We start from the raw sequence: 23,940 nt of genomic DNA on the forward strand, positions 1-23,940 counted from the left end.
CCGTGAACATCAAGATTATTCTCCTTAAATCTGTAAAGGGAAGTTTTATCTATCTCTAATTGTATAGTTTTATTTTTAATATTCACCCAATATGTATTATTTAATTTATTTCACTTAACTGGGCGGAGTTTAACCGGTTCGCTCATAATAAACCAGACCATCTATAGATAGGTGTTTTAGAATAAACTCATCAATGAAGTGCCCAGTTATTCTTTTGTAAGTTCCTTTGATGACACTGATAGGTGATTAAAAATCAGTTATTTGATTTTGCCATGTGATTATGGACTTTCCGAATTGATTTTCCTCTAAGTTCAGTATTTTTGTGATTTTACTTCTTATAATTATAACCGTTACGGCAATCATCCTTATCACACACATCTTCAAATAGAATATCCTTATGCAAATTAAAGCGTAAGCTCCGCCCAATCAGTTGAAATAACATTGGTAATATCTAGTGTTAAGGATGTTTGCTCCTCAAACTCAAAATAACAAGAAAGTTTTCCTGGGTGTTTTTTTTTAAAGTTCATTCATAGGCAAGTCAAAAAATAAAAAAAAATATATAGGTCTGTGTGCTTATTTTTCCGTAGTGCAGCTCTTTATTGTTCATGAAAATGGCTTTTTCATAAATATCTGCCTTTTCCAGAAATCTGTATATGTCCATTAGAAGAAACAAAAAACAATCATTTCAATAAGTATGAACTCTTTTTATTAAAATAATGCTGAAAAACATGTCATTGTTTCATTTTACACAAATAAAATCGTAAACAAGTCATTTTTCACAGTTATTGACCTGTTTGAATTTATAAAAAACAAGAAAGTACGGGAAAACATATGACATCCAACAAAACTGTTTGAAACATGGTTTAAAAATAACAAGAAATTTACAATAATTTCTGAAATTTTTTATTTGGTTTTAATCTTGAAATTAAAAAAGAAAAAAGTATAGGTCCGTGTGCAAAATTTTGAATTTGAGCCAAAAAATAACAAAAAGTACGGGAAAATGTCTAATTTTTCAATAAATTCTTTCTAAAGTACCTTTTTAACCAATAATAAATAAACAATTATTTCAGAAATTGTGTATTACGTTATATTCTTGATATTTATAAAGAAAAAAGTATATATCTGTGTGCCTAATTTTGATTTTGAGCCAAAATTTTACAAAAAGTACGGGAAATTGTATATCATTGAACTAAATTCTTTAAAACGCACCTTTTATTCAAACAAGAAATTGAAACTTATTACAGAAATTGTGTATTAACTCTTATTCTCCAATTCTATGGAGAAAAAAAAAAGATTGGTATGGAAAATTTTGAATGATGCCTATCAAAACCTACAATATGAAATGAAAAAGTACAGGAAAGTCATAAAATTGTGATTTTTTCTTCTTCAACTTTTATAAGAATAATCAAAAATCATTTTAGTGAGTAGTTATTCAGAATTTATCCTATATTATATATATATAATAATTAATGTGAACAAAATTTATTTCAAGTATATTGCCTCATTTCATTATTATAATAATTCTACTATTATGGTGGTCATAGAGAATTTTTAATTTGATGCTAAATTTACAAATACATAAGTTATTAGTAGATTTCTTAGCTGAACATATCAGTATGAGTGAATCTAGTAATTAAAAACACCATTCAGGTTAAAGCAAGAGTATAACATTGTTCTTCAATGACCATTCCTTGTCAGAAATGCAAATCATCAGGGTATGTTTATAAATAATAATACAACAAATATCAAGAAAGATAACTCTTTGTCAAGTTTGATGTTATTATGAACAAGCAATAACAATTATCTATAGTTATACATATAATTAAGACACAGCATAGATAACAGTATAAATAAAATCTTGACCCTGATTTAAAAAACACATGTATGCACACATAATTTATTTGACATGGGTATAAACACCCTAACTAGGTTGCATCAAATTTTGAACTTGTAATTTTATAAAGAATTCATTACATTCTATTTTGATAACATGCATACTTTTATATTACATACATGAATATTAATCAATCTGTAAACATGGGAGATTTCAGAGTGTTTGTAAAAACTCTGAAACTTTGTTTATAATCTTCTGAGATTTTGTAACCCGTACACCTGATCCAGAGCTCTCTGTGAAAATATCTCGTATCCCTTTTGCACCATTCCTTGTAAAGGCTAGCTTTAAATGCTTCAAGGAAAGACCACTCTTTGCAATAATTCTTGCCATACTAATAGACAGTTTTTTATTGTCAACTAACAATTTCAATGAAGGCAGATTTTTCTGAAGCTCTTTCATAGATAAGTATTTTTCTAATATAAATGTTTTTGACAAGTATGTTTTTTCAAAATGGCAACTATCAACAACGGTTTTATTTACAAGTGTATATAGTGCATCTACATCTTCATCAGCTCTGTGAGCATCATAAGTCTGACCCAATAATCTTTGAAATAAATTAGGTTGAGAATAGGAACTTAGGCCTGGATGAGATGATTTAAATAATAATAATGGTATCTACAAAACCGGAAATACTGGTCATAAATTTATCAAGTAAGCTACATTTTTCTAAAGCTGTGTATAATACCATGCAATCATAATTACATATATTATGGCCTATAATAACATTATTATGTGATTTATCAAGAAAAGAAATAAAATCGTTCAAACACTTTTTGATACCAACAGCTGGCATAACATTTCCTTTAAACAAGAGCTGACCATTCTCAAATGTAATTCCTGTGATTTCAGCGGCCTTCTGTGTCACTTGGCATGATGGTAATACAAATGAATCATACATCTCCTCATCCCTTTTGGCAGATAACTGTAATATGTGTGATGTTCTACCTGCAAAGATAAAATATTTTATCATAAACATAGAAAAATTTGTGCTGCATAATAATAATAATGGTATTCAAGCCATAAATGAATGACATGAGATTATAAGTTGTATAAATTACTTAGAACAATTGTTTGACATTGTTGACTGTTATAGTAGACCTAAATAATTTATTTCATCTTTCACAAGCTGTTGAAATGCAACAAGACTGACTATTGTTTTTGAGTGCTATCAACAAACAGACTTTAGAAAAGAGTCAACGTTACAGAAAATCTGATCATTGAAGTTGACTCACTAGCTGACATTGATGAAAAACAAGAGTGCACACGCTGAAATGTTTCGCCTTCTATACTAATCATTGATATTATATTGATAGTCTTAAGTATAAAGCTGTATTAAAAACTGTCACATAAACTTAACATTAACCAAGATAACTAACAAAGAACAATGAACATAAAAATGAGGTCAAGGTCAGATGAACCATGCCAGGCAGACATGTACAGCTAACAATGCTTAAAGATACAACAAATATAGTTGACCTATTACTCATAGTTTAAGAAAAATAGGCCGAAACACAAAAACTTAACACTGAGCAATGAACCGTGAAATTGAGGTTGAGGTCAAATTAAACCTGCACGACTGACATATAGATGATAAAGATCATAAAATATTTTCATACACCAAATATAGTTGAGCTATGTCATATAGTATTAGATAAAAGACCAACCATCAAAAACTTAACTTTGACCACTCAACCCTAAAAATGACGTCAAGGTCAGATGAAACCTGCCCGCTAGACATGTACACCTTACAATCATTCCATACAACAAATATAGTAGATCTATTGCATAAAGTATGAGAAAAACAGACCAAACCACAAAGACTTAACTATAACCACTCAACCATAAAAATGAGGTCAAGGTCAGATGACATCTGCCCCCTGGACATGTACACCTAACAATCATCCCATACAACACATATAGTAGATCTATTGCATAAAGTATGAGAAAAACAGACCAAAACGCAAAACCTTAACTATAACCACTGAACCATGAAAATGAGGTCAAGGTCAGATGACACCTGCCAGTTGGACATGTACACCTTACAGTCCTTCCTTACAACGAATATACTAGCCCTATTGCTTATAGTATCTGAGATATGGACTTGACCACCAAAACTTAATCTTGTTCACTGATCCATGAAATGAGGTCGAGGTCAAGTGAAAACTGTCTGACAGGCATGAGGACCTTGCAAGGTACGCACATACCAAATATAATTATCCTATTACTTATAATAAGAGAGAATTCAACATTACAAAAAATCTGAACTTTTTTTCCAAGTGGTCACTGAACCATGAAAATGAGGTCAAGGACATTTGACATGTGACTGACGGAAACTTCGTAACATGAGGCATCTATATACAAAGTATGAAGCATCCAGGTCTTCCACCTTCTAAAATAAAAATCTTTTAAAAAGTTAGCTTACGCCGCCGCCAGATCACTATAATCCCAATGTCGAGCTTTCTGCAACAAAAGTTGCAGGCTCGACAAAAACTATGGTATTCTATAATAATCTGATACATAATAAATATGGCAAAATCTGTATCACCAGGAGGAACCAATATCAATATGTATGGCCAATGGTGATACAGCATGTGATACGGATTTTTACATGTATGTCCCACATTTTTATAGAATTTGATTCATGATTTATAACAGATCCATTTCATACATTTCAAACTTGAGGTTTATATTCCCTTTAAATTTGGCTGGAAATGCTACATTATAATTCCTGTCTAGACCTAAAAACCATGTACTTATTATACTTACTAAGACCAGTAGCTTCTATGTCAAAATATATTCTACACAAATTTGGAGGCATGGACTGATTGGTCACTGTTTGAACTGGTGCAGGTATTTCTGTAATATCCGGTTCAATTCCTAGTGCCGTGCTCTCTTCATAACACACCCCTTCTCTTACTTCACAACTTGAAGTATTTTGGTGACTATAACGAAAGAGATGAATAAATTTATAAAAAGTAATAAGATAAAATAGATTGGTGTTTGTCGCTTTGACATATTCACCATTTCCTTTCTCAATTTTATTGATCATTCAAATATCAAATATACAGTAACCATAAATTCATTGGGTTTTCAACTTTTAGAACCCTTATTTATATTACAAATGGAGAATGTGTCTTATGGTCCAGAGATGTCACCGCTTGTAAATATGTATTAGTAAATGTACTAATTATTGACATTTTATGTTTTTAAAAATTTAATGAAACATATTTCTACATTTGGTCGAGGAAAACTAATTTAGTTGAGAATGAGGGTGACATATTTATCAAATTTTCTATTTTTAACTATATAAATAAGCACTAAGCTCAAGAAATGTATAAAAGAGACACCACACAATTTCTAATTTGATCTGTGTTATAATTTGTGGTTATATATATATATATATATATATATATATAGGCGTAAAAAATAATTTTCACATGTGCAGATATATATATTCATTAAATAAAATAATAAAATAAGTAAAAAGTTAACAGTTCCATTCTATCGATTTCATCCTTCCATTGGGACTCTTCAGGATAACTGATGTAGTGTCGCTATAGGCGACGTCGTTAAGGAGGTTTATGACGTTCCGTCATTGTTCGTTATTAAAAGTTCTCGGGATTTAATTTTGATCGGAACGTTGTTATGAAATAACGTTCCATCTCTTTTCTATATGAATAGCCTCTGTGAACGGGTGCGAGTTCACAAAGAACAAATAAAACACCCACAATACAGAAATTCGCCAATTAGTGCCCATCTTGACATTTGTGGTAAAAAGCATTTTCAAATAATGCCTATTTTTAAATGTAGACGGGATGAAGCATATAGAAAAGAGATGGAACGTTATTTCATAACAACGTTCCGATCAAAATTAAATCCCGAGAACTTTTAATAACGAACAATGACGGAACGTCATAAACCTCCTTAACGACGTCGCCTATAGCGACACTACATCAGTTATCCTGAAGAGTCCCAATGGAAGGATGAAATCGATAGAATGGAACTGTTAACTTTTTACTTATTTTATTATTTTATTTAATGAATATATATATATATATATATATATATATATATATATATATATATATATATGTAACCATAATGTGTAAAAGTCTCTAACATTTGGATGAGGCAAACTAAAGTTGGAAAACAGTGGTTAAATTCAGCAATTTTTATGTTTATAAAGGGGCATAACTCATGAAGGGTCATAGTGATGCCATTGTGTAGAAGTTTCACAACACATTTGGTAGAGTCAAACGAAAGTTGGAGAGAAGTGTTGACTATTTTTTTAAGGACTGGTTATTTTGATTCAGCATCATGGCTGTCAAGTAAATACATGTGAAATTCTGTCTCTTGCATTTTTGAAAAATTGTGAAATAAAATATTATACCGATTTGACTTTAACTGGATTCTATGAAGTTTTGCTTTCTTTGTCACTGCAATTGCCTTTCTTTTCTTTGCTTGTAAGTCCCGTAATGTGAACAGTTTTTTTGTGTGGACTCCGGGTGATAGGCCTGCAGATACATTAGCCTGAAAAAAGAAATTTAAATATAAAAGAATATGTTTTATCTTCATTTTGTGTCATATAATTTTTAAGTATTGCAATGCATATACAAATTTGTGTAAATTAATTCTTTTTTATTGAAGTTATTGACCAACATTTAAAACACTAGTAAGACTAAGAGTAATCAACTGTCATAATAAATTATGAATGAACAGTTATTTTGAGAATGATCATGAAGAACTTTGATAAAGAAAAAAATATTCCATATCTTTTAACAAGTGATATTAAATGCATGATTTTCAACAGGTTATAGTTTTAAGCAGTTTCATGTATTTTCAGAAAGAAAGAAAGCATTTTCTCAGATGTTTTGCTGTATTCAATCAGTAGACAAGAACAAAAATATGAAAAAAAAGAAGTAAACAATTTTCAAGAGCCACTCTTTCAAAGAATCATGCACATTTGCAATTTGAATTCAATTAGAAATAATGCCAGGTTTTGGAGAGAAAAATGCAATTGAGTATTTTCTGAAGAAGGGAATAGAAGTTGAAAAAATATTTTACAATGAAATGCAATGTATCTTTAATACAGATCTAGCTATGACCGTCACAACAACCAATCTGGGGTACATCTAATACACTTTTTTTTTAATTGTAAATAATTCTAACATAGCCATAGGGACTGCATGAAACTTAGATAGAGTAACATTTAAATATAACAATGCCCTTTCTTTCTTTTCTGGATAGTACAAGACTTTGAACAGATGCTAAGTAATAACAAAATGGCCTTAAAATTTGTGTCATTGAACAGAAGCCAGAACGAAAATGTACTTCATTTTAATTTTGTAACCAACAGCATGCATTAAAAAAAATCAAAAACAGAATTTTCTTACATCAACTGTGTATATTTGACCTCTATTTTTTTGGACAACACTTGCAGCTATTCTGTAACCTAGACTTCCTGAGCCACCATAAATTTTGACTTTGGTGCCTTTGACGCAACAGTTTTGTTGAAACTCTCATTTCCTTGAGTACTTTCTAAGTTAGCCAATTTGCTTGAATGTTCAGCATAGCTTGAAAATATTTGTTGCAATGATGCCTGTAGTGACTTATCAGACAGTGGTTTACCATAAGGCAATGACCTGTACTTCATTCCAGTTTCCTCTATAAACCTACACCAATCAGTATGGCAGTCACTGTGGTCTCCAAATGGATGCTTGGCTAATGCTGGAAGACTCTTACAAATTTTTTCTGGTTGACCTTTTCCTTGTGCCACCAAATAGTTAAAACATTTAATGACATAATTTATCACTTTTGTTGATAATGATTGATGTTTGTTTTTTAAGTCGTAAAGCTTTTTGCCTAATGTTTTTTTCATGTGATTACTGTCGGACAGCTTTTTTATGTCTTTGTCAACGTTAAATCTTAATCTAGAAATTGTAGTTGAGTCCTCATCACCAACAATAGTACAGATGTTAGTACCTTTTAATCTTGCTTCTCGTACTAGGTCTGTTACCATATCTGGTTCCATGGCTTTTGCACTCCCACCAAAATTTTTCCTGCACTGGTGTATCTTTGCTATTTTCCCCTTTTTACTGGCTACCTCACATATCCTGCAGGTTTTTGACCTCCATTTGTAACCAATGATTTTGCGGGACTTTGATCCAATCATTGAACAATGTCCTGTTAAACAAAGATATTCAAGCTTGATATTCATAATAAAGCCTCAGAAGCATATTATATATTTAGAAAATCTTTCATTCAGTTAAACATAAAATATCTTCTATAATAGTCCAGTCAATCTAGCATAAATTTTACCCTAACCTGAAAGTAATTGCAACAGAAGATTTTTAAGTTTTAATCTTTAGTCTTATACCCCAAATATACACAGAAAAAAATCCCATAAAATCTTACTTGAGGAAGACTTAAAAAATCACCATTTAACATTCCTAAGGAGATTTGAATTGAAAAGGGAGGTAACTCTTGCAAAAAGGCAGAAATGTCAATAAAAATTGATACAAAATTATAACTTTACCACTTCTATTCATCAGAATGTATTGATTCTTGAATTTTAAGCGGCCTTCAGAGTATAACAAACAACTCTTTCATATCTTTTATCAAGCTATAATCTAGATTTCATAATTCATTAGTTGATGAATTTTTCAACATGTCAAGGTAAAGAATCTCAAATTTAATAAAAATAATTATGCATGTATTCTTCTTTTAGTGGTTTAAAGTTTCTTTAGACAAGTAAGATGCTGAAAAAATATAATATACAGATATAAACAATACCAAATTTTCACATTATTTTTTTCAAAATGGTCACAAAGCTTCAAATATGCAATTTCTTAAATGAAAAATGCACAAAATAATAAAACTACCCAAAACAATTCAGTTTTGAATATTTCATGAGTAGAAGATTATATAATTTAGTCAAATACCAACTTATAACCCCATCAAAGTATCATACAGATGGGTGCACTCCTAACCTGTACAGCAAGTTAACTTGATAACCAGTCATTTGGACTGGTCAAAGTTAACCTGTGACCGAATGTAGGACTGCTCTGACCAGTCCTAGGACCAAAATCTAGTTAACTTGAAAAGCGGACTTGGACCTAGGACTGTTTTTATGTCTGCCAAAAAGTTAACTTGGAAACAGGTCCGCTATTGACATAAGTTAACTTCGGAACCAGTCCTGTCATAAAGTTAACCTAAGTTAACTTGGAAACCGGTCCTGCCACAAAGTTAACTTCTGCTTGAACAAATCCGATCAAAACCAGACCTGTTCCCAAGTTAACTTTTGACTGGTCTGGTCAACACTAAGTTAACTTGTAACCAGGACCGCTCTTCGTTGATTTAAAAAAAAATATATTTTTAATATCTTTGTTTCGTAGTAGAAACATCGAAAATAAAGTAATTTGAAAATTAATACTTCCGTTTTATGAACAGGATTAAACACCAATAATTGAAAATAAGTACGCACAGAACGTAACACAAATTTATCTGTGATCTGACAATCTATCTATTATAAAAACGATCTCGGTTACAATGATAACAGGCACTGAATATATATATATATTCCGATATCAAATTCAATCATATTATGTATATTTTTGAAAATAAGTATATTTGATGTTAGGTGTATACGTCCTTGTTAGTTATACATCCTTGAACTATGCAGCTACAATCAGCAATAGTTTAATTCATTTAAATAATGACTACAAATTTTTGTTCGCCTAAATTAAGGGTGCCAGCATGTCTTCTTTTTACTCAAAATACTGATACGTAACAAAATTTCAGTAGTTTTGATGCCTCCAGTTGACTTGTACAACAAAATTATTTGACCGCATCCACCAAAACTGACCATATATGCACTTTAATTTGTAAATCTATATACCTGCATAGTAAATCAGCAATATTTTTTATGTCAGGATTCAATGTATAATACAATCCTGACAATGGACAGCAAAATTGCAATATAATAACAAAAAATTTTGGTTCGCATAAATTTAGGATACCAGCATGTCCTCATTTTATTCAAAATTTTGATACGTAACAAAATTTCAGTAGTTTTGATACCTCCAGCTGACTTGTACAACAAAATTATTTGACCGCATTACCAAAACTGACCATATGTGAACTTTAAATTGTAAATCTATATACCAGCATAGTAAATCAGCCTTATTTTTAATGTCAGGATTCAATGTATAATACAATCATGACAATGGACAGCAATATTGCAATATAATAACAACAAATTTTTGTTAGCCTAAATTAAGGGTGCCAGCTTGTCCTCTTTTTACTTAAAATACTGATACGTAACAAAATTTCAGTAGTTTTGATACCTCCAGTTGACTTGTACAACAAAATTATTTGACCGCATCCACCAAAACTGACCATATATGCACTTCAATTTGTAAATCTATATACCAGCATAGTAAATCAGCAATATTTTTTATGTCAGGATTCAATGTATAATACAATCCTGACAATGGACAGCAAAATTGCAATATAATAACAAAAAATTTTGGTTCGCATAAATTTAGGATACCAGCATGTCCTCATTTTATTCAAAATTTTGATACGTAACAAAATTTCAGTAGTTTTGATACCTCCAGCTGACTTGTACAACAAAATTATTTGACCGCATTACCAAAACTGACCATATGTGAACTTTAAATTGTAAATCTATATACCAGCATAGTAAATCAGCCTTATTTTTAATGTCAGGATTCAATGTATAATACAATCATGACAATGGACAGCAATATTGCAATATAATAACAACAAATTTTTGTTAGCCTAAATTAAGGGTGCCAGCATGTCCTCTTTTTACTTAAAATACTGATACGTAACAAAATTTCAGTAGTTTTGATGCCTCCAGTTGACTTGTACAACAAAATTATTTGACCGCATCCACCAAAACTGACCATATATGCACTTTAATTTGTAAATCTATATACCAGCATAGTAAATCAGCCATATTTTTTATGTCAGGATTCAATGTATAATACATGTGATCATGACAATGGACAGCAATATTGCAATATAATAACAACAAATTTTTGTTCGCATAAATTTAGGATACCAGCATGTCCTCATTTTATTCAAAATATTGAAACGTAACAAAATTTCAGTAGTTTTGATACCTCCAGTTGACTTGTACAACAAAATTATTTGACTGCATCCACCAAAACTGACCATATGTGCACTTTAATTTGTAAATCTTTATACCCGCATCGTTAATCAGCCATATTTTTTATGTCAGGATTCAATGTATAATACAATCATGACAATGGACAGCAAAATTGCAATATAATATAACAAAAAATTTTGGTTCGCATAAATTTAGGATACCAGCATGTCCTCTTTTTACTTAAAATACTGATACGTAACAAAATTTCAGTAGTTTTGATACCTCCAGTTGACTTGTACAACAAAATTATTTGACCGCATCCACCAAAACTGACCATATGTGCATTTTAATTTGTAAATCTATATACCCGCATAGTAAATCAGCCCTATTTTTTATGTCAGGATTCAATGTATAATACAATCATGACAATGGACAGCCAAATTGCAATATAATAACAAAAAATTTTGGTTTGCATAAATTTAGGATACCAGCATGTCCTCATTTTATTCAAAATATTGAAACGTAACAAAATTTCAGTAGTTTTGATACCTCCAGCTGACTTGTACAACAAAATTATTTGACCACATTACCAAAACTGACCATATGTGAACTTTAAATTGTAAATCTATATACCAGCATAGAAAATCAGCCTTATTTTTAATGTCAGGATTCAATGTATAATACAATCATGACAATGGACAGCAATATTGCAATATAATAACAACAAATTTTTGTTAGCCTAATTAAATTAAGGGTGCCAGCATGTCCTCTTTTTACTTAAAATACTGATACGTAACAAAATTTCAGTAGTTTTGATGCCTCCAGTTGACTTGTACAACAAAATTATTTGACCGCATCCACCAAAACTGACCATATATGCACTTTAATTTGTAAATCTTTATACCAGCATAGTAAATCAGCCATATTTTTTATGTCAGGATTCAATGTATAATACAATCATGACAATGGACAGCAATATTGCAATATAATAACAACAAATTTTGGTTCGCATAAATTTAGGATACCAGCATGTCCTCATTTTATTCAAAATATTGAAACGTAACAAAATTTCAGTAGTTTTGATACCTCCAGTTGACTTGTACAACAAAATTATTTGACCGCATCCACCAAAACTGACCATATGTGCACTTTAATTTGTAAATCTTTATACCCGCATCGTTAATCAGCCATATTTTTTATGTCAGGATTCAATGTATAATACAATCATGACAATGGACAGCAAAATTGCAATATAATAACAAAAAATTTTGGTTCGCATAAATTTAGGATACCAGCATGTCCTCTTTTTACTTAAAATACTGATACGTAACAAAATTTCAGTAGTTTTGATACCTCCAGTTGACTTGTACAACAAAATTATTTGACCGCATCCAACAAAACTGACCATATGTGCATTTTAATTTGTAAATCTATATACCCGCATAGTTAATCAGCCCTATTTTTTATGTCAGGATTCAATGTATAATACAATCATGACAATGGACAGCCAAATTGCAATATAATAACAAAAAATTTTGGTTTGCATAAATTTAGGATACCAGCATGTCCTCATTTTATTCAAAATATTGATACGTAACAAAATTTCAGTAGTTTTGATACCTCCAGCTGACTTGTACAACAAAATTATTTGACCACATTACCAAAACAAAAAATTTTGGTTCGCATAAATTTAGGATACCAGCATGTCCTCTTTTTACTTAAAATACTGATACGTAACAAAATTTCAGTAGTTTTGATACCTCCAGTTGACTTGTACAACAAAATTATTTGACCGCATCCACCAAAACTGACCATATGTGCATTTTAATTTGTAAATCTATATACCCGCATAGTTAATCAGCCCTATTTTTTATGTCAGGATTCAATGTATAATACAATCATGACAATGGACAGCAAAATTGCAATATAATAACAAAAAATTTTGGTTTGCATAAATTTAGGATACCAGCATGTCCTCATTTTATTCAAAATATTGAAACGTAACAAAATTTCAGTAGTTTTGATACCTCCAGCTGACTTGTACAACAAAATTATTTGACCACATTACCAAAACTGACCATATGTGAACTTTAAATTGTAAATCTATATACCAGCATAGAAAATCAGCCTTATTTTTAATGTCAGGATTAAATGTATAATACAATCATGACAATGGACAGCAATATTGCAATATAATAACAACAAATTTGTGTTCGCCTAAATTAAGGGTATAAGCATGTCCTCTTTTTACTCAAAATACTGATACGTAACAAAATTTCAGTAGTTTTGATGCCTCCAGTTGACTTGTACAACAAAATTATTTGACCGCATCCACCAAAACTGACCATATATGCACTTCAATTTGTAAATCTATATACCAGCATAGTAAATCAGCAATATTTTTTATGTCAGGATTCAATGTATAATACAATCATGACAATGGACAGCCAAATTGCAATATAATAACAAAAAATTTTGGTTCGCATAAATTTAGGATACCAGCATGTCCTCATTTTATTCAAAATTTTGATACGTAACAAAATTTCAGTAGTTTTGATACCTCCAGCTGACTTGTACAACAAAATTATTTGACCGCATTACCAAAACTGACCATATGTGAACTTTAAATTGTAAATCTATATACCAGCATAGTAAATCAGCCTTATTTTTAATGTCAGGATTCAATGTATAATACAATCATGACAATGGACAGCAATATTGCAATATAATAACAACAAATTTTTGTTAGCCTAAATTAAGGGTGCAAGCATGTCCTCTTTTTACTTAAAATACTGATACGTAACAAAATTTCAGTAGTTTTGATGCCTCCAGTTGACTTGTACAACAAAATTATTTGACCGCATCCACCAAAACTGACCATATATGCACTTTAATTTGTAAATCTATATACCAGCATAGTAAATCAGCCATATTTTTTATGTCAGGATTCAATGTATAATACATGTGATCATGACAATGGACAGCAATATTGCAATATAATAACAACAAATTTTTGTTCGCATAAATTTAGGATACCAGCATGTCCTCATTTTATTCAAAATATTGAAACGTAACAAAATTTCAGTAGTTTTGATACCTCCAGTTGACTTGTACAACAAAATTATTTGACTGCATCCACCAAAACTGACCATATGTGCACTTTAATTTGTAAATCTTTATACCCGCATCGTTAATCAGCCATATTTTTTATGTCAGGATTCAATGTATAATACAATCATGACAATGGACAGCAAAATTGCAATATAATATAACAAAAAATTTTGGTTCGCATAAATTTAGGATACCAGCATGTCCTCTTTTTACTTAAAATACTGATACGTAACAAAATTTCAGTAGTTTTGATACCTCCAGTTGACTTGTACAACAAAATTATTTGACCGCATCCACCAAAACTGACCATATGTGCATTTTAATTTGTAAATCTATATACCCGCATAGTAAATCAGCCCTATTTTTTATGTCAGGATTCAATGTATAATACAATCATGACAATGGACAGCCAAATTGCAATATAATAACAAAAAATTTTGGTTTGCATAAATTTAGGATACCAGCATGTCCTCATTTTATTCAAAATATTGATACGTAACAAAATTTCAGTAGTTTTGATACCTCCAGCTGACTTGTACAACAAAATTATTTGACCACATTACCAAAACTGACCATATGTGAACTTTAAATTGTAAATCTATATACCAGCATAGAAAATCAGCCTTATTTTTAATGTCAGGATTCAATGTATAATACAATCATGACAATGGACAGCAATATTGCAATATAATAACAACAAATTTTTGTTAGCCTAATTAAATTAAGGGTGCCAGCATGTCCTCTTTTTACTTAAAATACTGATACGTAACAAAATTTCAGTAGTTTTGATGCCTCCAGTTGACTTGTACAACAAAATTATTTGACCGCATCCACCAAAACTGACCATATATGCACTTTAATTTGTAAATCTTTATACCAGCATAGTAAATCAGCCATATTTTTTATGTCAGGATTCAATGTATAATACAATCATGACAATGGACAGCAATATTGCAATATAATAACAACAAATTTTGGTTCGCATAAATTTAGGATACCAGCATGTCCTCATTTTATTCAAAATATTGAAACGTAACAAAATTTCAGTAGTTTTGATACCTCCAGTTGACTTGTACAACAAAATTATTTGACCGCATCCACCAAAACTGACCATATGTGCACTTTAATTTGTAAATCTTTATACCCGCATCGTTAATCAGCCATATTTTTTATGTCAGGATTCAATGTATAATACAATCATGACAATGGACAGCAAAATTGCAATATAATAACAAAAAATTTTGGTTCGCATAAATTTAGGATACCAGCATGTCCTCTTTTTACTTAAAATACTGATACGTAACAAAATTTCAGTAGTTTTGATACCTCCAGTTGACTTGTACAACAAAATTATTTGACCGCATCCAACAAAACTGACCATATGTGCATTTTAATTTGTAAATCTATATACCCGCATAGTTAATCAGCCCTATTTTTTATGTCAGGATTCAATGTATAATACAATCATGACAATGGACAGCCAAATTGCAATATAATAACAAAAAATTTTGGTTTGCATAAATTTAGGATACCAGCATGTCCTCATTTTATTCAAAATATTGATACGTAACAAAATTTCAGTAGTTTTGATACCTCCAGCTGACTTGTACAACAAAATTATTTGACCACATTACCAAAACTGACCATATGTGAACTTTAAATTGTAAATCTATATACCAGCATAGAAAATCAGCCTTATTTTTAATGTCAGGATTCAATGTATAATACAATCATGACAATGGACAGCAATATTGCAATATAATAACAACAAATTTTTGTTCACCTAAATTAAGGGTGCCAGCATGTCCTCTTTTTACTTAAAATACTGATACGTAACAAAATTTCAGAAGTTTTAATGCCTCCAGTTGACTTGTACAACAAAATTATTTGACCGCATCCACCAAAACTGACCATATATGCACTTTAATTTGTAAATCTATATACCCGCATAGTAAATCAGCCATATTTTTGATGTCAGGATTCAATGTATAATACAATCATCACAATGGACAGCAATATTGCAATATAATAACAACAAATTTTGGTTCGCATAAATTTAGGATACCAGCATGTCCTCATTTTATTCAAAATATTGATCTTATCAAAATTTCAGTAGTTTTGATACCTCCAGTTGACTTGTACAACAAAATTATTTGACCACATCCACCAAAACTGACCATTTGTGCACTTTAATTTGTAAATCTATATACCCGCATAGTTAATCAGCCATATTTTTTATGCCAGAATCAATGTATAATACAATCATGACAATGGACAGCAATATTGCAATATAATAACAACAAATTTTTGTTCACATAAATTTATAATACCAGCATGTCCTCATTTTATTCAAAATATTGATACGTAACTAAATTTCAGTAGTTTTGATACCTCCAGCTGACTTGTACAACAAAATTATTTGACCGCATTACCAAAACTGACCATATGTGCACTTTAATTTGTAAATCTATATACACCATGGCATACCCGCATAGTATTAATCAGCCATATTTTTTATTTCAGGAATCATTGTATAATATAATCATGACAATGGACAGCAATATTGCAATTTAATAACAACAAATTTTTGTTCGCATAAATTTAGGATACCAGCGTGTCCTCCTTTTATTCAAAATATTGATACGTAACAAAATTTCAGTAGTTTTAATACCTCATGCTGACTTGGAAAACAAAACTATTTGACCAAAACTGATCATATGTGCACTTTTATTTGCAAATCTATATACCCGAATACCATTGTACCGAGCGCCTTAATGTCTTCTCCTGGCGCTCCTGTTCACATTTTAGTTTGACCGTAAATGTAGACGTAATCAATAATATTGGAAAACCATTAATGCAAAAAATATTCTGAATAAATTGAGAATGTCAGAATTTCATCTCTTTATTTATAATAACAGTCACATCATATATAGGAGTTCATGATGGTGTACGTGTAAAACAAAACTATTATGCCACATCATCAAAGTACCAACGAATCCGTACCAACACTGACATGTCTGAATTCATTTGTACTATTTACAATGATTTAATAAAAAAAAGTATACGAGGTTCTCTTCTTGGAATCTATTATGTCGGTTGATTGATTTTGTTTATAGTTAAACGTCAAGTGGCAACTGTTTCATTTAAGTGCGCATTGAGTATAATTTTAGGACGTCTCATATAAATAGATCGGCAATGACAAATCTCTCGATAAATCTGACGAATTTGACGAGATTGTTGATAGTTTTACCACATCGTATGATTACGGACACTGTACAATTTCTGTTATAATATTCTGCGGGAAATAGAATAGTAAATCCAATGCAAACAAGTTGAATATCAATGAAATATCCATGCAAGTATAAATTTATGCATAAAGTAAAATTTAGGAAGGGACAGGTAAACAACGGGGAACGAAGTAACGTAGACAATGTTGTCGATATCCCGTGATATAAGAATATTGTTCTGATGCGTTGGATAACCTTTCTATCCGCCTTCTAATAAAAAAAAACTCTGTGTGATCGTATAGCCATTTTTTATTTATATAAAAATACATGTATATCAAATAAAAGATAGCATTTGTATAATATCTAGTAGAGTCTAGCGAGTAAATAATAAATGATATCTGTGGAAAAACAATGCGAATGTTGTTTACATATTTTAATGAAAGCTCAAGTCTGATATGAAAACTCTTATAACGATAATCTGTCATAAGCAGACCTGTCCTCAGGTCTGGTCAATAGCAGACTTGTCCACAGGTCTGGTCAAAAGCAGACCTGTCCTCAGGTCTGGTCAGGAGCAGACCTGTCCACAGGTCTGGTCTGAGACAGACCTGTCCTTAGGACTGGTCAAAAGCAGACTTGTCCACAGGTCTGGTCTGGGGCAGACCTGTCCTCAGGACTGGTCAAAAGCAGACTTGTCCACAGGTCTGGTCTGGAGCAGACTTGTCGATAGGTCTGCAGCAGTCCTAAAAAAGCAGACCGTAGGTCTGGTCCACCAACGACGAAGTTAACTTGCTTGACTGCTTAAAAATTCTCAAGTTAACTTAGAAAGCAGTCAACAAGTTAACTCTAAGTTAACTTTTGTCAAGGTTAGGACCGCACCCATCTGTACTTTACATAAATTTCAAGAAAATCAACCAAAAACAGACAAAAAAAGACTCATTTTTGCAGAGTTATCTCCCCTTCCAATGTTGATTTCAATGGGAAATTAAAAATGCTGATTTTGAGTTTTCCTCAAGTTAGATTAAATGGGACTTTTTTCTGTGTATATTAAGGGCATAATACTATAGATTAGAACTAAAACAATTTCTGTTGCAATTAGTTTGAGGTTAAATCTTAGTTTGACTGGACTATAATAGACATATATAAATCACAAATAAATTCCAAGTTCAAATATTTCTTTCAAGCCAAGAAATATTTTGAATAAAATTTAAGCAAGAAACCTTCAATTTAAATTCTGTAAATGCGTTAACATTGGACCTAAAAATTTAAGAACTGGTATAGGGTGGAAAACTTTGAAGTTATATATATCTTTTCAACTGAGCTTTCTTTACAAAATAAATCTTCATGTTTATGGACTATTCATCGACATCTAAAGGTTATGTTAGAAAACTTATATAAATATTATTATATTAAAACTAACAAACAATCAAGACTTATTACTAAATCAAACCCACATCTGGAATATGAAAATGAGGGAGTTGTCTCTCTTTATCCAAATCTAGCTTAATTGATATCACTGGAATGTTGGCATATAAATTCCATTTATGTCTTTTCTTTCTATACATTATATTTCAGGGATTATTTTTGTATATGTAAAAGTACCTATGAGGCTATCATATGCCCTGCCACTTCCTCTTTTCTGCCAACCTGCATCTACACATACTGTTATGTTTTCATCTCCACCACATCTAAAATTAAACTAAATTTGTAAATTAAACACTAATCATAATTTGTAGCAATGAATAATTTAATTGATAAGTCCAACATGAAAGTTGACTTTTTGTTATTGTATGTGTTTTTTCATAATTTGAATGATTTGCCCACCTAAAAAACAAGTTGCATAGATAAGGGTTTAAATTTACCTTAAGTTGGCCACCATATTGAATCCTTAATTTTTTTTAGTAGATGAGTCCATTTTACAGTGATAATAATTATATTACAATTTATGACAATATTATTTCCAATTTCTAAAATTCAAAATTCATTAATGCATGCATTGGTTTAACTTTAAAATGTTAAAATGTCAATAAGTAATAAAAGAGTTCATTTTGTTTTTGTTTTTTTTCTTGGTCACTGTTTAAAAAAAATCATAAATCAATAAATAACATCTAAATGTACACACTCTTTAGTCAAAGTCTTTTCCTTTTCTGTCCATTCTACCATTGACTCTTCTGCAAGTGATTCTAACACTTCTCCAACCTCTTTTGATCTTTGGTCAAACATTTTGTGGCTAACTGTTGGCATATTCAAAATGGATAAAAATGCATTTAGTTGATGTCCTCCAAGTCCAATATGTATGGCAGCTAAAAGATACAAGAAATGTTTATTATGATTTACTGATTGCTTACACATTTTTTACATCAGTTAATATATATATACATGTAAGTCCAAAATTGTATTCAACTGATTTAAAATTTAATAATAATTTATGCACCAATGTGAATTAAGAATTTGTTGTAAAGCAATTAATTTTAGTATAATGTTCACCCTTTGTCAATAACTAGTCTGTGAAACTCAAGCTAACAGTATGCATGGCCTTTTATAGAAGAGATGTCAGTATCATAATTGTTATTGATAATTTATTACACACAAATTTAAATGGTTAAAAATAGCCATTTTTTTTTAAATATCCAGTTATCCTCACAGAAATTTTTCAAATGTATGCCTTTCTGAATAGTGATGCAATTCAATTAAGCATATGCATATGTTGTAATCCAGTAAATAAACAAATGAAATAGAATAAGGTACAAAATGTAGATGGTCATTTACATTCTTTATTCTTTTTATGCTGATCAACTTCTAAAGTTTTTGTCCTTTTATTAAAAATAGTTACAAACTTGATGTCATATAACTTATATAACTTTCAGAATTTCCCCTTAGCTTGCTGTTTGGTGTGACCAAAAGCTCCTTGTTGAAGGCCGTACATTGACCTATAATGGTTTACTTTTATACGTGTACATTGTTACTTGGATGGAGAGTTGTCCCATTGGCACTCATACCACATCTTCCTTCATATGTACAAATGTATATTCAATTAGATTTGATGTACATACATGTACATGTATACCCTGCTAACCAGTAAACTGGACCCTGTTGTTTTCACTTATAGCTACAATTTAGAGTGTAGATTAAATAGATGACATGGTGGGCCAGTTTACAGACATTTACCCTGCAATGCCATTATTTAAAGCCTGGTTGAATGGCAAATTAAACAATCTTTGAAGATGTGTATGTGCAAAGTGCAGATTTATAAGTCCCAGAAAATACATTATATAAATATGATAAACCAAGTGATTGGTTAGTCCAAATAATTAAGACGTCTGGCAAGGCTATTTTAATTTTTTTCTGGGACGCCTTCCTGTCCTTCCTGTCGTAGGAAGGCATCCAAGAAAAAAATAAAATAGCCTTAATTGCCAGACGTCATAATTATTTGGACTTTGATCTGAAATTAGTCTGGTACATGTACATGTATTTACCAAGAATTATCAAGATTTAACTGTACATTTGAAGGATTTTTCATGCAGTACTAATTATAATATTACCTAGTGCAACTTTACAGTTAATATCCCAAATTCTTCCATGTCTCTTGCCAGTTGGTACATTGTTTAGATGGTTACAATTTCGATTCATACACATAATTTTCAGAATGGATCCCAAACCACAATCATTTATCTTTACTGCATGTTTTAAATGTAAAGGAAGGCCACACAATTTACAATCAAGATTGTCAGCTAAAACACCCAACTCAATTACTCTCCTGCCTTTTCTCCACTCATCCGTATCTGGTGTTATATTTATATCATCTTCGTCAATTACTTCTTCATGAATCACGTTTGATATGTCTGGTGTTGTACGCAAATTGGAGGCATATGGATGGTCCAACTCTAAATTCCGACAAAATGTCCGTCTGAGTTGCCCTTGTAGTATCCGGAGGGTTAGTTTTAGGTCATCAGACAGACCATCTAGAGATGTCCGAAGCACTACCCAGAAACCATTCTCTTCCGGTTGAAACTAATGGCTATATGCAGACGTCTATTATCACCAGAAGAGCAATCGGCCGTTCCTGACTGCAGGAACGACCATCTAAGGTATATATTGATCTTAGTATTTACTCGGGATCACAACATTGGCGCTGCGAGCACTTTTTTGCGTGGAGCATTGCAATTAAGAGCTCATTTTGTGATTTGAGGCGACGTTCGCTTCGACAGTGTTTCCAGCGAAAAAGGATTCGGGGGAATCCTTTGCCGATCGTTTTTGTTGTGTAATACTCTGGTAGAGAATATTACATAACATTTCAGGGGTTTTGCAGCGCGGTAGAACCCCTGATTTTTGCGTATTATTGAGTATTTTTTATGTTTTTGCCGTGCAGGTAGTGTACGGCAAAAAATAGTAAGACAGGAGGGGAAAGGTGATTTGGTTTATTCCAGCGCGGGAATAAGTCATTTCAGGCACTCGTGGAGTATTTTGGAGGAATACTTCACGGTTGTTTAGGAGAAAGGATTGTGCAAGTAGACGTCAGGTTACCTTGCTGACCCTGAAGGGACAGCTGGGTACCAAGGCCAGTCACCGGTAACTGCAGACCAGAAGGACGGGTTACCAGTCGACAAGTTATTGTTTTGTTTACTTCTGATAACCGCAGACCAGAAGGACGGGTTACCAGTCGTATTGTTATTGTTATTGTTTTGTTTACTTGTGTTAACCGCAGACCAGAAGGACGGGTTACCAGTCTTTGTGTTATTGTTTTGTTTACTTTTGTTAACCGCAGACCAGAAGGACGGGTTACCCGAAGCAGTAGTATTTGTGTTATTAAATAAATAAATTGTGGTATTGAGTGTGTTGTTTGTTGTTGTTTATTCTTTAAATAAAAAAAAAACTTTGTTATAAATTGTTGTTCAGTGATTTACAGTTACAAATGTCGGTTGTAAACCTAAACACTTGTAGCTTTCAAGAGTTACTCCAGCTCCCAGGTATAGGCATAAAAACTGGGGAGCAAATAATGGACATTAGGGAGGGCAAGGGCTTTGTGACAGAGTCAGACTTGTCCACTATCTCCCACCTACGAGTAACAAGGGGCCTCTTATCCAGGCTGGACTTTAGCCCAAGTGGAGGTGGCCAAAATATTGGGCCACCACCTCAGGCCCAAGGCAGGCAGATGGACTCTGCCTTCCTTGAAAATAGTCCGTATCCTGGGGATGCTAATGCTAGATCTGAACCCACAGGGAATTTGGATGGGGGCTACAGGGAACAGTTACAGAAAAAAGAGTGGAGTCACCATGATATTGGTGACCCAAACCAAGGTAGTCCCCCTCATTACATGTACAGGGGTAGTATTGTGAACAAGCCGTATTGGCCTGCAGGTAAAGACAGTGCATGGGACAAACTTACCCCAAACTATTGGGGCACACCTTCACATCCAATGGGCCATGCATGCAACTATGCAGGTCAGGGGTCAGCACCCTGTACCCAACCAGCTTACACTGGTGGGGGACAGTATGAGATGGCCTGTAGTAAGTATGGCAAGAGACAAGACAATAGGGGTGCAGACACAAGGCAGACCCCATCTCATGACTATGGGGATAGGCAACCCAATAACCAGTATAATCAAGGGTATACAGTGGTGCCCCCACAAGGGGTCACCGCAGGGGTGAGCTATGGACAACAGGCCTACCCAGTACCAGATAATGAGGACAGGCCTATAAAAAACCCAAGGGCACCTGACAACAGAGATGGGACACAAGGAACTTTAGGTGGCGTCTCTAAAGTTACCAGTGCCCCAAAAAATATTAAGTATGACGGAAAAGGTAACTGGCAGGCCTTTTTCACAAAATTTGCAAGGTACGCAGAGGTTTGTGAATGGGGTCCTCAGGAATGCAAGGACCAACTTTGCTGGTGCCTTGAGGGAAAGGCCAGCGGATATTTTGCCCTTATAACAGAAAGAGACAGGGAGGTGAGTTATAAGGAGCTTGTGGAGAAGCTTCACAAGCGCTTTGGTTTCAAGTTACTCCCTGAGACTGCCCAGGTCCAGTTTAACAATGCCCGGCAAGCCCCTGAGGAGTCTCTTGAGGACTGGGCTGATCGGGTGTTGTCCTTGGCCACCAGGGCATTTAGAAACCTCCCTGAAGAATATATGTATGAGCAAGCCGTAATGCGGCTGTGCCAGGGTATTGAAAACAAACAGTTGGGAGTGCAAGTCTCCAACCTTCAGCCCCAAAGCATAGAGGAGGCCGTAGATAAAATACGGCTATTCCAACATAATACCCAGGCAATATATGGGAAGCCAAATAGGCGTGAGGTTAGGCAGGTAACTGATGGGCAGTATGGAGACCACCATGAGGCCATCTGTGAGTATCGGGGGCCCCTTGAGAGGGCCCCAGCCAGTACATGGAAAGTGGAGTTAGAAAAGTCTAATAAGAAGTTTGAAAACAAACTTGGTAAAGTCAACGAAAAATTAGACGACATGATGGACCAATTCAAACAACTCCTCACAAGCCCCATAACAGGAAGCTGCTCACCTGGCAGACAAACAGGGACAGAAAGTTGCCACCACTGTGGGGAGAGGGGCCATTCCAAAATGG

At 32.6% G+C, this 23,940-nt stretch overlaps 2 protein-coding genes across 2 annotated transcripts; both read right to left on the minus strand.

Moving 5' to 3' along the window:
- Positions 1–2,047: 2,047 nt before the first annotated feature.
- Positions 2,048–5,651, minus strand: LOC139503981 (uncharacterized). Its single transcript, XM_071294029.1, has 4 exons — positions 5,623–5,651; positions 4,661–4,836; positions 2,679–2,839; positions 2,048–2,509 (listed from the first exon to the last, which is right to left on the minus strand). The coding sequence occupies exons 1-4, from the start codon at positions 5,649–5,651 to the stop codon at positions 2,048–2,050; spliced, it is 828 nt and encodes a 275-aa protein (XP_071150130.1).
- Positions 2,459–21,658, minus strand: LOC139503982 (uncharacterized). The gene is made up of 8 exons (XM_071294030.1): positions 21,652–21,658; positions 20,908–21,207; positions 19,488–19,668; positions 18,968–19,053; positions 7,877–8,077; positions 6,285–6,424; positions 4,661–4,836; positions 2,459–2,839 (listed from the first exon to the last, which is right to left on the minus strand). Exons 1-6 carry the CDS (start codon positions 21,656–21,658, stop codon positions 6,420–6,422), a joined length of 780 nt encoding a protein of 259 aa, XP_071150131.1. The 3' UTR covers positions 2,459–2,839; positions 4,661–4,836; positions 6,285–6,419.
- Positions 21,659–23,940: the final 2,282 nt, after the last annotated feature.

The sequence above is a fragment of the Mytilus edulis genome, chromosome 14 (assembly GCF_963676685.1).
Source record: "Mytilus edulis chromosome 14, xbMytEdul2.2, whole genome shotgun sequence".
Lineage (NCBI taxonomy): Eukaryota > Metazoa > Mollusca > Bivalvia > Mytilida > Mytilidae > Mytilus > Mytilus edulis.